Here is a 15,925-nt window from a genome sequence, read left to right as displayed (position 1 = left end):
TCAATCACAAGAAGAATTCCATATTTCCTGGAGTTCTCTGGCAAAGGCTTTCTGTCTTCCAACAACAATGGTTATATGATCTTTTTTTTCTTTAATGTGAACTCGGGCACGAGGAACCCTGGATTGTACATTGTAGCTACATTGGACGGGGATAAGTTCATCATCTCTGCCATGGAATATATTGACATTGCATGTCATGTTTTTCTGAAGGACATCTAAATAAGCTTCCATTTTACCAGCAGTTCCGCAGATGATATTGTGGAGTGTATGCCACGCAGCATTATGTGTATGACAAAAAAATCCGTCAATCAAGTACGTCCTCATCCTAATAAATTAAATATCGTCAACAACTGATAACACAACAATTACATCAAGGTGTATAGTTAGATATGCACGAGACTTGTTTCACCTGTTCCTAGTAAGTAGTCTGATGAGAAATTCCCAGACTCTATGGTTCTTGCATATGACAAGACAAATTGTACGACCTATATGTTCATACCAGCAAACAATCGACGCTCCAAATGCAATCATTGGCCAAACTCGCCTTGGTGCCAGTTTTCGCATCACATATTGTGTTGCTTCTTCTCCTTTTGGTGCTCTGAAGTACGGCTGTCCATATTCATTTAGATATTAAATCAGTTTTTTCCATTTTCTGATTAAAAATGCTGTAGAAAGGTTAAAAAACGATATCTCCCCCCTTACCTCCAGAGGAGGTTGAGGATTCAAATTATGTCAAAAACAAGGTGGATGTGTGAGTCTGTTGAAATAAGGGGAAAAAATATACTCACTGGTGCGACTAAAGTTAGGGATTTGACTGAGTCGGGATACTTTACAGCAAGAGCAAGAGCTATAATGCACCCCAAAGAATGTGCTACTATGTGAAACGACTTGACTTTGTTGCGTTCAAGAACTGATCTCTCAATCATCTCTAAATGCTCCCATATAGTGTACAATGAATCATTTGGTTTTGGACTCTTTCCGAAACCTAACAGATCAATTGCAAAAAGCCTGTACCTTGATTTTGCTGATTTTGAGAAGTTAGGAAACAGAGTTTCTGTCCAGAATGCGGAGGATGAGATAAATCCATGAATAAATATCACATTCTCTTCTGCATTATCTGATGCACAATGTCGAAATATTACTATCTAGCTAGTAAGAACATACTCTATACACAATAAATTAGGAAATGCACTTCAAATTTCAAATATCTGCATTGCCAGAGTAGTTTTTTTTATAAATTCAACAAGTAAATCCTAACAAATGTAAATCCTTTATTACCTAATGTTCCTTCAGCTTTTAAAAAGAGAGTGTCACTGGTAGAAAAGGACCAAGCATTGCATGTTTCACAATCACAATCTGACCATCTTGGAAGGGGATGAGATTGTTTGCCTCCGATCTTACCTTGTAGCATTTCAATAATGTTGAAGTTGGTGGAAGTGAATCGTCCTTTCATGAACTTAGCTATTTGTTGTATCACAGCACTAATCGTCTCAGTTTTAAGGTGACTGACAATTGTTAATGTTGATAGCTTAGAGATTAATGATGAGCGAGTGTAGAGAGTGTCCGAGATTCCATCTTGCTGCAACTTGGAGGAAGAAAGACAGCCAGTTTTCTTCGACTCTACACGTTCAGAGAGTAAAATGTTGCCATTATCGGGTATGGCCTCTTTGGTTGTTGAAAAGCAATAGCATGGCTTACATTCCGCTTCAAAACTGAAGTCTGCAACTTTGTACGTGTAACAGAGAAGGAAATCAACAAGGTCAAGAATGGAGAATACAATGAGGCTCATAAACTCGATCATGAGTGATAAAACTGACACGTATTTGTCCATCGACACAGCCATTCAGAGCAAACAAGCATCCACCAGCAGCCAGGCCACCACAAACAAAATCAAAATGGGTTAGTACTCTGGCGTAGCTAGTATACCAGTAGTAACTTATAAATCTAAATCGCAACGAGTCGTGAGATTTATGTGCTAAAAAAGTGTGCAGATGCTTCTTTTGATTGGAATGGTAAGGCGGGAAACACAACGTTAATCTGCCTAAAAGTTGGAGTTAGAAGGACATAACATCAGAAATATCATCATCATGTTTTGGTGTTTATCACCTACTGATTTAACAATCATCAACATAAAACAATACTAATAATCAAAGAAAAATCGGTAACAAAGAGAATAAGTACTATATACGGGAATATCTTGGTTTTCTTTGAAGTTTTATTTGTTTAGTTGTATTTGGACAATTTAAGGATTTCTTGTTCTTGGTAAGTCATGTCTCTCACGGATAAATACTTGGTCCATTTTCAGAACTTATCGTAGCCTCCTTCCATAACTGTGAAAGTAAAACATCTATAAAAGGCCATGTGTAGAAAATGTAAAAGTTACTAAATGTCAAGATGATTTTCATGTGCATACAATACAAATGTACCGTGAACTTACAGTATATAACTTTGTATCTTTTTTATCAATGGTGTATCTGGGCAAACTGTATGTTATACTTTCAAATCCTCAACTACGGATTAAGACCCTACGAACCAAAAACACCCTGCCCCCCATTTATGGAGGCCATATGACTTCTCTATCACTTCTTAGGCGTGAACATTTAAAAAATGACAAAATCACATAAATCCAAGTGAATATCATTTTATCGAATTCAATCATATTCATGTTTGGTAATCAAGTTCCGTTTGATTTTGTCGATTAATTTTTACAAATTAGTCTTCCGTGTCCAATTAGTTATTACAATTTTTTCGTAAAATAATCAATGTTCACAGAGAACAAGATGACTATTGGATATCCGTGCAGCAAGTTCTTCACTTCCCGGAAAAACTTAAATTCAAAATTCTTAACCCCTGGACCAGTAGACCATATCAGCCTCTATAAATAGTTCAGATCATTTGACAAGAAAATGCTAACAAAATGGCTAAACAATCAGCTTCAACTAAAAATATTAATAAGCCGGGTAACAAAACTGTGGAAATGAAGAAAGCTAGTGAAACCAAGACTCCAGCAGCTGAGAAGAAAAGAACGACTAACAAGCTCTTTGATATAAGAAATGAAGAGCAGAGAGAATTAGCGAGCTCTTCTCCTAAAACAAGACTCATAAAAAGGAGACTGAGTCAATTAAAGACACCACTTGCTCCTATGAAAATGCTTCTCATGAAGCCACCTAAAATCAAGGGTAACAAAATCCAGAGTCCCGATGTACAAAAGGAAAAGTCCAGGGAAAATGAAGGATCAGATGATGAAGTGAAGAAGACGAAGAAGGAGAAATCATCAAAGCGTGATGCAACTAAGAAATAATGGATATTATGCATAGCGTGAGGAATATGTTCAATTTCTAATATCTACGTAATTTGTTTTAATATATAATGTAAACGGATATTTTTGGTTTGGTTTGGTTTATTTAATATTTGAATGTCGATTACTTAGTTTATGCTGCATGTCAATTATGCTTAATCCTTTTAGATTCAAGTCGATTAGTTCATTTCATCTAAAAAAATTCAGCACCGTATACAAGTTATTCTTATGATCTACGTTATCCAATTTCTTCATTCCGCTTGATAAAACTCTGCAAATATCATGAACAATAAATATATCACTAAGAGTAAGATGATTTCTTTCACTCCAAAAGACTCTTAGCAACTCTTAAATTCACTAATAGTCTCCTCTCTCTCCTCACTCTTAAGAGCTTCTTTCCTACTCTTAAATAATATTATATTATATATTAATGAAAACAATCTCTTTCTCTCTCCACTATCTTTTGTTTTTTATGAATTCAACTTCCATTTAATATTAAAAAATTAATTAAAAGTTTATATAAAAAGCATTGTTGAAAATAACCCGCATTAACACACTAGGCGTCAATATTAGTATTATTTTTAGAGTAGAGATAAGGAGTCTCTTGGAGATGCTCTTACGTCTCCGACTAACATTACAAAATTTTCACATGTTGTTGCATCTGACCTGCATTCAACAACATTTCAGTCCGGAATCCGGGTAGTTGATAGTGTTTTGCATCAGTCATCAGATGGTACTAAACAAAACAAAGTTGTAACAGGTCATTTTTGGCTGATATACAGAGCAACAAATCAAAGTTGCTTCCCTCAATTGGAACTTGTTTCCATTGTAAACATACAAATTTGTAAATTTGTAGCTAAAATCACTTTTAATCCATCTTACAATATACTTAAAACCTTAAATAATTTAACGCAAAGTACATTCACTCAATTATAGCTGCAAATAGTGTTAGGAGTTACATTAGATTAATTGACATATATTGCCAAAATAATAAAATTATGTTCTTACATAAAAAATCCATAATATTGAATTATAAAAGCAGGTCTTTCGTGACGCTCACACGACGAACAATGTGAATTCGGGTAAGCCCGGCTAATTTTGTGTCATCATTAATTAAAGTTTGTCACGTTAAATATGTGAACCGTTTGAAACGTTATTTGTCAACCGTTTAATATTTTCTGAATATACCAGATCCACAAACTAATTGGGCCAAGTAACTACCACAAGTCCACGCACTTAGCAATTCAGGTATCCAACGGATATCTTTTCAAAAAAATTTGAAAACCTTACCTCTCTATATATGAAGCCCTGAACCCCTTTCAATTGTGTATCAACGTCTATAGATACTTCAGATCATCAACAACGATATTGTGATTTCTAACAAAAATGGTTAAACAATCCGTGACAACAAAAGAAACCAAAAAGGCTGCTGAGAAAGCGAAGAAAATGAAGAAATTGAGTGAAATTAAGACTCCTGATGTGCTAAAGAAAAGAATTGCCAAGAAACCAGGAGTCGTGAATTTGAAGGATGCGAGTCAAATGATCAACAAGTCCTCTGAAACCGAACCGAAAAAAATGAAGAGGTTGAGTCAAGTCAAGACTCCTGATGTGTTGAAGAAGAAAGTCAAGAACAATAAAGGATTGGAATTCGAAGAGAAGAAGATGAAGAAATCTTCCAAGCGTGCTGCAACTAAGAAGATTAACAAGTGATTACAGATCGTATATTATCGTTTGTGAGATCAATTCCGATATCTATATATTTAATTATAATATCAATTTCAGTATCTGTACATTTTATTACAATATTTAGTGTATGTGAATTGAGGGGATATGATCAATTCCAATATCTGCTATTTGGTTATGAAATCTAATACATGATTAGCAATGCTGCTACTTATGATTGAATTGTATCCACTTATTTGATGATCGTTGCACACAGGGGCACCTTGTCCTACCCAGGTTGGGCCAAGCCATGCCATGATGGTATTTGAAATCGCAATATCTATATGATTGCATCCTCTAATTGCGGAGTCCACATGCTTGGGCCGAATTTGGTTTATGTAATTCAAATTTTATTACGGTTTTCAAATTTTCTTACAATTTTTTCAGTCACTGAATAAACATGTGTTCGTTATATATGAACTATGTTACCCGGAATTTTATTTTTACTAGAGATTACACTCGAAACTATCTGCATTTAGATGAACAGGATGCTTCATTACAGCAGCACTTCAAACTGGATGATAGCATTGATAGTATCAAATCGTGGTTTATGAATAAAAAGGCTTCCTTGTGTTGGTGAATCCTAACAATATGCTTTTTTGCCAGCAAGTGGAGGCGCACTTGTTCATAGTGTAAAATTCACTCTTTCTTTGTACTCGTGAATAAAAAGAAAGTTATCTTCGGGATTGAAAATAATTAAATTATTTAGAACCCATTGTGAATAAAATAATAAAAGGACGACTTATAAAGAAGCATGGGATGATGATGATACCTTTTCCCTGAAGCAGGCTTTGCATATGTTTTGATTTAGTGTACAGCCCAAGTCGTTGAATGTTCTATTCTTTACTCCCAAACCTTTTTTAGTCTCTTTATATAGAAGAAAAAAAAGGGTTTACATTTAAATGGTACTAAAATAATAATAAATCAGTTGCAGGTGTATTCTTTTCGGTGATATGCACTTTTCATGACAATCATTTGTTAATTTAGTTAGGTTTGCTTGCTCTTTTCCTTCAAACCATTTGAAAACTATATTGTATAATCAAATCAAACCAAATATATCCAATTAAAATAAACATATCCAATATATTCTGCTTAACGAAGAAACTGCGAAATATAAAATATACATATTATAGATGTTATAAAATCCATCAATCTTATCTTTAAAAAGCCTGTTTTTAAATATATAAAATCGGGTATTTTTAAAAATCAAATCGGGTTATATCATACTTCTCCTAATAAAATCTGTTTTAGAACCACGGGTCGGACGAACATGATTTCTATTCAAACTTTTTTCATTTTTTGTATAAGATCGAATTTCATTTGAGATTATTTCGAATTTGTAATCACTCAAACTTTATAATTCTAGGTCTAGGAAGGCACTTCTTCAAATCACATAAAATATTGAATAATGCTCTTGAAAAGTTCCTTGGTCGACATTATACATTGATTTATTTCAACTAACTTAAAACACATAAACTCTATGTTTTGCTTACTTAAGCATTATACACGTGTGTATGGCTGCACCGACAACGCCTTTAGTATTTAACCTCGATACTCTTTTTTCTTTTATTTAAATCAACCAAAACGCCATGAGAATGATATTGACATTTTAACCTCCCAGAACTTTTTATTAAATTCAGTTCATCAGAATTTGTACTTTTTGCACAAATTATATTAGCGGTGTTTGGAAGTTTGGATTTTTTTAAAAAAAAAACAATACTAGTAGATGATTTGATCATATAAAGATTTGACTACATAACTTTTCTTATGTTGATGTTTGTGACTAATTAACTGAAACAAAGATTTAAACCCATCCCCTAATTTTTGAAAGGACAACTTTGAAGAGTTTTTCTAATTGAAACTAATTATTTATCTTGCTAAAGTATGAGCAATTTGATTAAACAAATATTATGAAACACATTCACTCAACATCGTTACGGTCAATTCGTAGTCGCGGTCGTTTGTGTCCCCAAATTCTGGAATCAAATATGAGTTTCAGCCATTTTAATCCAATACCTGACATTTACTTTAGAAAAATAGAATTTCATACTCATTACTCAAACCCCAAAAATATGAGTTTTTCATCCCCAAGAGAGGGATATGAGTATCAATTTTTATTTCACAATTTTAATTTTAATTTAAATAATTAAATATACATGTTTAGTACTAAAAAAATCTATGAAGCTAAAATATATTAAATTAATAATTAAATTAATATATTTAATTAAATTAAAATTATTGATTTAACATATTTATAATTAAACATATTTATTACATTACTCAATCAAACACATGATTTCAGCTGATTACTATAACACTTTAACCCGATTTTTGATTTGAACCTGATAACACATCTTGAATCAAACGACTTATTAACTCTTTCTCTCGTTAAAACAATTAACTACTATGCAAAAGAATTAGCATATACAATGCAAACACTTAATGATTGTTAATTGTTAAACAAATCATTTAATTTACTTCCCAATCCCAATGCTTGTTCTTAAAATTTTAATTTCGATAAATTTACATCCTGATTTCGTCGTCCTGATATGTTTAAACTTCATGTAATTATATCGTGGTTGAGGATATTACAATAACGATAAAATAATTTCTAGATTGGTGGGAGTGTAAGTGTGAACATAGAAAAAATAAACGTAAAAAATGGAGGACCGGGTCAAGTGGCTGCGACGTACTCTAAAGACTGAGTAATCCAACGGCTACAATGACTAAGATATATGTCAGTGCGTCATTCATTTTTTATTTAGTTAAATAGTTTGCGTAAAATTTTGCATTTAATTATATACTTATAATTTTTAATTGCTTGCAACGATATAGCAGATTTAAGGGCTGCTAAAAATCTTGGTGCATTAAATTCTTTAATTTTTATTTATGAATTTATTTAGAGAGGCTATGGGAGATATAGCTGTTCGTGGATCAATTTCGAATACATGGTGTAAAAACTGAAAATATTGGTACTCATAGTTTTCATTCTACAGCTAGTCACTCTGCCAATTACCACTGAAATAGTAGGGTACTACTGCACAGACGTACAATTCAATTATCAAATTCCAGCGGATGCACGACCGCCCTATTCAACTTTTACCTAGGTGTTTATTTTATTACTCATTCCCAACTATTTGTTTATATTTGTATTGATTTCAACTCTCAAAAATAGTGATAAAATAATGATGGCAAGTTAAAAAATTGAGTAAAACATTTGTATTGGTCATTGAGGTCAAGAAAAGTGATAAGATACGGTGGTAAGTTAATAAATTGAGTAAAATTATGAGATCGATTAATATTTTATATATATTAGGATATAGTGGAGATAAATAGTGTAATAGTTTACTTTTTATATTATAAAAACTTTACTATTTTTAAAAAAATTTGAAATGTAAAAAATTGAAAAGAGAAATTCCAAAAAAAAAATATAAAAAAATGGTTAGAATAGAAGGAGTAATTAATTTTACCACATGATTAATTTCGAAAATTTACATCGAAAAAAATGGTCCTCAAAATGATCACAATTACTTTTTTGAAGGTTAAAAAATTATGATATTTTTGTTAATATGAAAAATTATTCTTCAATTTACAAATTTATGTTTTATAATTTATTATATATTTTTATAAAGGAAAATAATTTTACTTTGTTATTTCACTAACATTTAGAACTTTGTATTATAAACACACAATATATGATACACATTTTAATAATAATCTATATTTTCTATGATTCTTATTTGTTCAAAATTTGAACTTCAAATCTTTTACATTTTTGCTTTGAGATATTCAAAATTTTACAATGATTACGTTTTAAAATTTTAAATAAATTTTTAATTCAATATCTAGCTTTTTGTCATCCTTATCTATGATCATAAATTATGTAACTGTAACCTAAAATCAAGAAGAAAAGACTGAAAATCAAAACATAGAAAAAGGTGACGTGCATAAGTGTCCATGTGTACAGTGCAGAAGCCTGTGGTGGCACCTAGGCCTAAGATATTCAGCTGTCATTATGTTTGATGACAACAATTCCAGCTGTTTCTCCCTCTCTCTCTCTCTCTCCCCTATCTCTCTCGTCTCTCTCCCATCTCTCTCTCCGCCTCTCTTCCTCTGCTCCTCCTATTCTAAATTACTCCTCCCCTTCCCTTTTCTATATCAAAATTATTGTCTTCCTCCCCTTCTTTATCCTACACACACAACACACACTTATATAAAAATCTTTCTCTCTCCCTCATTTATCATACATACAAAACACATATAAAACTCTCTCTCTCTCATCTGTGCTGTACCTGTTCTAAACAAAGAGAAAACCCAATAAAAAACACCTTTCTCCTCTCCTTGTATTTCAATGGTGAACATAGCAAAGCATTTCAACATACTCAACTACTAACCTCTCCCCCGACAAAAACACACACCACAATTCCTTACTACACTTCACTGCGACGCTCCGTCGTCGCAGCATGGATTACTAAACACAAGTCTATATCAAACATAACTCTGGCGGACCTCAGAGGAACCTTAGCGTTCTTGCTATCTTCATTCTCTCCGGAGTCTCTTTTATATCTACAATTAAATAAGAAGATTAAAACTCGAAGAAGAAAAAGAGATTACAAAATGCTCTGGTTAATGAGATTCTCCGGCTTCATCTCCGCTGCTATGATTATGATTGTTTTATCTCCGTCTCTTCAGTCCTATCCTCCAGCCGAAGCAATCAGATCTTCAAATATCGAAGATCATAATACAAAATTAAGCACGGAGATTAAAAACACGGTCAACAAGTTCTCGTTTCGGAGAGCTTCACATTTCCGCAATGCAGACGAATGCAGAAGCTCAAAATTGGGGAAACTAAGTGTCTGTGATCCTTATCTTGTCCATGTAGCGATTACTCTCGATATCGAGTATCTCCGTGGCTCAATTGCAGCTGTACACTCAATTTTACAACACTCCATGTGTCCTGAAAATATCTTCTTTCATTTTCTCGTCTCGGAAATGAATTTGGACAATTTGATTTCGTCGACATTCAGTGAGCTGAATTTTAAGGTCTATTTCTTCAATCCGGATCTTGTTAGGACCTTAATTTCATCTTCGGTTCGACAAGCTCTCGAACAGCCTCTCAATTATGCCAGAAATTATCTCTCCGATTTATTACCGTCCTGTGTTAATCGCGTTATATATCTGGATTCTGATTTAGTACTTGTCGATGATGTTTCCAAGTTATGGAATACAAATTTGGGGAAAAAGACAATCGGAGCTCCGGAATATTGTCACGCGAATTTCACGAAATACTTTACCGAGCGATTTTGGTCTAATAACCGTTATTCGAGAATATTTTCGGGCCGAAAGCCTTGTTATTTTAATACAGGCGTAATGGTAATAGATATCGAAAAATGGAGGCGTATCGGGTACACAAGACGAATCGAAAGATGGATGGAGATCCAGAAGAGTGAACGGATCTATGAACTCGGGTCATTGCCACCGTATTTACTAGTATTTGCTGGACACGTGGCACCGATTGAGCATAGGTGGAATCAACACGGACTAGGTGGTGATAATGTAAGAGGGAGTTGCAGAGATTTGCATCCGGGCCCGGTTAGTTTGTTGCATTGGAGCGGGTCGGGTAAGCCTTGGATTCGACTTGATTCGAAGCAAGCATGTCCGTTGGATATGTTGTGGGCCCCTTATGATTTGTTCGGACAGTCGAGGTGATTGAACGGGACTGAAACTCAACGGAAGTATTGCCGGTAAATGTTTTTTGTTAGCTTAAAATTTGTTTTTATTATGTTACTGTTCAGTATAATTTTAATTTTTTTGTGGAATATTAACTGATTACCAGTTTTCAGGCCGTCTGTATTCTATTCTATTAGTCCCCTCCCCTGTATTTGATAATAAATAGAAAAAATATTCCATTGACGAATTTCTATTCTCTCGATGGTTTATCAATTGCATCGTAATTAAATACAGGATTTTTGTACACATACACATTTTTCATAACATATCATATGAAGTCTAATAGAAGATTTTTGTTTTAGGATTAATGTTCAAAAATCAGTTGAGAATGCGGCCTTAGCGGTATCTAGACGATATGAGATCCTAGAATGTAGTGAGCACGGTGGTTTAGCTTTTTTTTAAAAATCAGTCAAAATTACATTTAGACAAAATGAGGCGGTCAAAAATTGGTTTCAGGCGATCTAGACTGTGCATAATTAAAAAGGGCCCAGAGAAGGTTATGGTTCAATTTTGGTGGCATGGTAAATTCTTTAGTAACACAAGATGGATGTGAATTAGTAAAAAAAACATATGATAGGTTTACAACTATTATTAGATGTCAGGTCTTGTTGGCCAACTAGTAGTACTGTAATATTTAGTGATGATCTTGTACCTGGAAAACATATCTGAATATTTTGTCTTGTAATATTAAAATTAGTAAATGTACCATAGATTTATCATTAATGCAAAAGGGACAGCCAATTTTACAGACTGTACTTTGTTTAGTTATAATCTACTTGCATTGTGTTTGTGGATGTAGAAAACAAGATCTTTATACATCTTTTGTTTTTGAAGTTATGTGAGTAATCCATCCTTTTTCTCCTTCTTGTGTATTATTATATGGTTTCTTCCATGTACAACCAAGAATATTTTCTTTTTGTTAAACGATAAACACATGTTCTTATCTAGGACTATATATAATATTTGTTAGACAAAACTTCTCATGTTGTATTATATTATTTTGTAATTTTATTGAGTAACGGTTCAAAACAAACATATGTTATAATATATTATACGTAGATAAATAATCACAATGCGTCTCTTACAAATACGTGGGAAGGGAAATCAAACATGCGACCTTATTTACGAAAGGGAAAGGAGAAATGGGAAAAGATAAGTACAAGTAAAGATATGAGTATGTATCAATTTAGAGTGATGAAATGCTCTTTATCTATAATTAGGCAGATCAAAAGAAACGCATATGCAGGAAATGTGGGGATGTCGGTGAAGATCAGAAATGCAAATGGTGCACGGAGTTGTAAAAGTTGAAACTCAGAACTCTCTTGATGGGCTATGCAGGTCATATGTGTTTTTATTGAATGAAATTATTGAGGAAACCTAAAAAGAAATGAATTAGTTTTGTTTGGGTAGGATATGTGGCATGAGGAAGAAGGGGGCCTAGGGTGTCATTGTAAAATAAGAAAGTGGTATTTAATAAAAAAGGAGTGTGGGGGACTATGATTCCTTTTGTATTGGCATTACTCTCTAGCGTGTACTTCTTAATTTAACTTGTTCTTAATTGAGGCACCACCGTCACCTAACCTATAATACATGAGTCGGTTGGTCCACGAAGATCAAGAAACCGTGAGATCGATTGTTTGGAACTCTTAATTATGATTATGAAACTCGGAAATCGGTTATACTTAGTTGATTTTGAATAATCGGTTGAGTATTTGGTCGATTTTTCGAGATGTACTAATTTTCAACATCCGAATACTCACCCGTTTAAATTAGAATCAATTGATTTTAATTTCCGAGTACTCGTCCAAGTCAATCAAGTTTAAGAACACCTCTCTTAGAGCACATAAATGAGTGATTGGGATGTGCTTGTGGATTGTTAGTTGGCCGGACCTCTCTTTCAGCATTGCATATCTTAAACTAAATTAGATTGAGAGATAAAGATGATTAAGACATAAGTTTAGCATGAAGGCCACCTCACCTCACCCCCAGGCTGAAGTTTGATTTACCATTTAATTAACATTAATAATGTAAATTTGTGACCCACAACTTTGCTCTCTCATTATTGTACTAGACTATACTAGTCATATGATCCTACATGTTTCATTTCTTTTAAATTACTCAGATGATATATCTGTGGGTATTTGTATGTAGGTAAAACTTGAGAATAGAGTAGGTTGTTCATGGATATTGTGGGTTGCAGGGTGGTTTTCCATTATGAGAGAGAGAGAGAGAGAGAGTAGGCATAATAATGATAATATTCCATGATGCTAGAAATATCTTTTTAAGACTCTCTCTGTTTATGCTTTGTTGAGAATAACAGGTTGTCCTACAGCAATAGAGAGCCCATTCTCCTTGGTCCCCAACTATTTTCATCACATTTCATTTTTAGCTCATTTTCTCTATACCACAACTAGAGATTTTCGTCAGCACTATCAATTCAGACCTTGCAACATTCTGTTTTCAAGTTAACTTACAACTTGAAGAGATGCTATGTTTTATGATTTCATTGTACTTTAATAGAGATAATCAACAAACAAAACTGTAAAAAAAATGAGAAGTGGAGTTGTCTTTGAAATGAAACATTGAAATTTCAGTATAGACACGAAGAATGTGTCGTGTCGGGTATCTTAATTTTCGAAAAAAACATTCTAACATGTAACAATGCAGCAAGTATGTAATAATTTGGAGGTGGAAATGTGAGGGACATTTTGGTATTGTTAAAGCACAAAGTGAGGAGAAAGAGGAGAGAAGAATGGTATAATACACATGTAACACCAAAATAAAGTAGAGGGGGTCTTGAAAACCCTTTACAGCTAGAAACAGGTCCATTGGCTTTTACAAATTTGTTTTGCAGAACGTAACACCTCTTGATATTATCGATATTTCTCTCTCGCTCTCACTCTTTATACGAGTCGTTGAGAGTTGGAAGCTTGTCTTGTGCTGCGGAGAGAATGGACAAATACACAAACAAGACCTTTCGTAGAATCCATGGCCTTTCCTTTCACATTAGTTTATTTTTATTAAAATGTAGGTCAACATCGAATTAATACAGCTATTCTCTTCCCCCATAAGTTATACTACTAATCAACATCAGTATTAAATTGATTAGCACATTTCGCTCAAAAGAATATTCACATCTCATCTTGCTCCTTCTGTCTTATTGGTATATTGCTTATGTGCAAATTATTAGATTCCATGATGGCTTATATTTTGCTCCTAAAGGAAAAAAAAACTGAGAAATTCAATTATTATTGAATCCTTGTGGCTTCTAGCCCAACTTATCAGTTTATATAACTGTGATTAATCATCAAACATAAAATGTAAGTAAAAAAAAAAGGCATATACAATGCACAAAAGATTTAATTTCAAGTGAATAATTGATTATCACGTCAAATAATCCCTTTAATCTAAAAAAATATATTTAAGATGAGTGTTTTTAACATGTATTAATCTTAATGGGAATTTATTTAAGAGTCGTGCAAAGAAATGTTACATGAAAAATCCTTTGGCTGGCAGAAGAGCAAGGCAGGATATAGAATGAGGACTATAGTGTGGACTGTAATAATAGAACAATGATCACATTATTCACATACACAGGCCTGCCTGAAAACCAAAATTAGCCCTAATATTTGCGGGGAAATCATGTTCGTATTTCCAATTTGACAAACATTACTGATGCTTGCAAGTGCCATGCCACTCCCACAAAGAACGGTACTAAATTTTATCAACTCAAACTGAACTGAATGGCATGTTCTATAATCAGACAAGAATGTAGTAACAGCATCTATTTAACAGATCCTGGGAATGCAGATTATGAAGATATCAACACCAGTTATGACTTGTCACTAATCAGAATTGTTGGATAAAGCATAAGTTGCCTAGTTCCATCAAGAACTGCTCGTTTTACTACCAATCACGGTGAGTGGTTCCTCACCCCCTGATTTCAAAGAAAGCAAGCAAAAACTTGGCAGCAACAAAATGGCGAGGAGAGTGTTATAGCATCTCGATCTCCCAGGATGTGGTCATGACCTCTAAACAACTTGCCAGATTCATCAAAGAGCCTCAGATAATCCCGATGACCACACATATGTACAAACATGAGTAAAGATCTCATATCCACTGTTCCAACATTCACGCTACAACTTTGCCTTTCGCAAGTATTGTCACCGTTTAAAGTCAGAGATCCTGATTTATTGTGTATCTTCCGGACTGTTAAACAATTAGTCTCTGTTAAACCCTGCAATACTTGTGCTTGTTGATGCAAAATGAACCGGAGCAATATGTGCAATGCTACAACACCAGAACTTCCTCACTCTCACAACCTCTATTTTATTCAATTATACTAAACTAGAAACGCATTTAATGATGGACACATTGGTATTAACTGAACCATTACATTGTCTGGATAATTGTAGCATCGCAATCAACTGGCAATTGCTATCAAGAGATGTGGAGCGGTCCTATAAGTAAGACTTTGAAATAGGGTCAAACTGACTTTGCAGATCAGTTTGCTGAAGTTTAACTGGAAATTGGACAATGCAATGCCTGGTTTGAACAAGCATATTTATTCAGCCCTCTCAGGAACTTATCATGTAATTAAACACTAGTCTTCACGGTCTTCTGGATTATAGTATCTTGTAACAGATGTAAATATTCCGAAGAAAGATCCTCATGATCGATTGTCTAGTTTACTAGGAAAACAACACCTGGAATCAATGTGGCTCACGGGGACAGATACTCAGGGTGGGGCAGAGAATGCTCACCACATAATGGATCCGTCCCCGGATATACTAGCAGAATTTACTTCAATGGTAAATAGTGCTCTCTTCCTTGTACACTGCCAAGTGATGGCCATGGTATAAGTGCAGCAAAAACTGATACATGCTGTTTTTATACATTCATTTGTTCTTCTGTTCCCTCTGCTATCTTAGGAATCTATTAGAAGGAGACATGTACAAGTATATAAAAAGGTATGCACACAAAAATCTTGTATTGCCTCAGATTACACAAAATTTCTAACCTTGAACAATTGAATTGCAATGACATACTGTATATATCCAAAATGTTGTCATTTCACATAATATTACAAAACTATAATCAAATCTGACAGTTAACATACACCTCTATTTTTAATATAAATACAACAGTTTACATTAACAATATTCTGTAACATAT

The 15,925-nt window shown here is 33.8% G+C and overlaps 2 protein-coding genes across 2 annotated transcripts; one reads left to right on the top strand and one right to left on the bottom strand.

Annotated features, from left to right (window-relative positions):
- Positions 1 to 1,855, bottom strand: LOC141691653 (putative lysophospholipase BODYGUARD 1). The gene is made up of 4 exons (XM_074496419.1): positions 1,279 to 1,855; positions 789 to 1,117; positions 410 to 609; positions 1 to 325 (listed from the first exon to the last, which is right to left on the bottom strand). Exons 1-4 carry the CDS (start codon positions 1,841 to 1,843, stop codon positions 1 to 3), a joined length of 1,419 nt encoding a protein of 472 aa, XP_074352520.1. The 5' UTR covers positions 1,844 to 1,855.
- Positions 1,856 to 9,051: 7,196 nt separating this feature from the next.
- On the top strand, positions 9,052 to 12,270 carry LOC141690039 (putative galacturonosyltransferase-like 7). Its single transcript, XM_074494616.1, has 2 exons — positions 9,052 to 10,764; positions 11,053 to 12,270. Exon 1 carries the CDS (start codon positions 9,638 to 9,640, stop codon positions 10,727 to 10,729), a length of 1,092 nt encoding a protein of 363 aa, XP_074350717.1. The 5' UTR covers positions 9,052 to 9,637; the 3' UTR covers positions 10,730 to 10,764; positions 11,053 to 12,270.
- The last annotated feature ends 3,655 nt before the right edge of the window (positions 12,271 to 15,925 follow it).

The sequence above is a fragment of the Apium graveolens genome, chromosome 10 (assembly GCF_009905375.1).
Source record: "Apium graveolens cultivar Ventura chromosome 10, ASM990537v1, whole genome shotgun sequence".
Lineage (NCBI taxonomy): Eukaryota > Viridiplantae > Streptophyta > Magnoliopsida > Apiales > Apiaceae > Apium > Apium graveolens.
The sequence above is the reverse complement of the archived record's forward strand: the minus strand, read 5'-3'. Positions and strand labels throughout refer to the sequence as shown.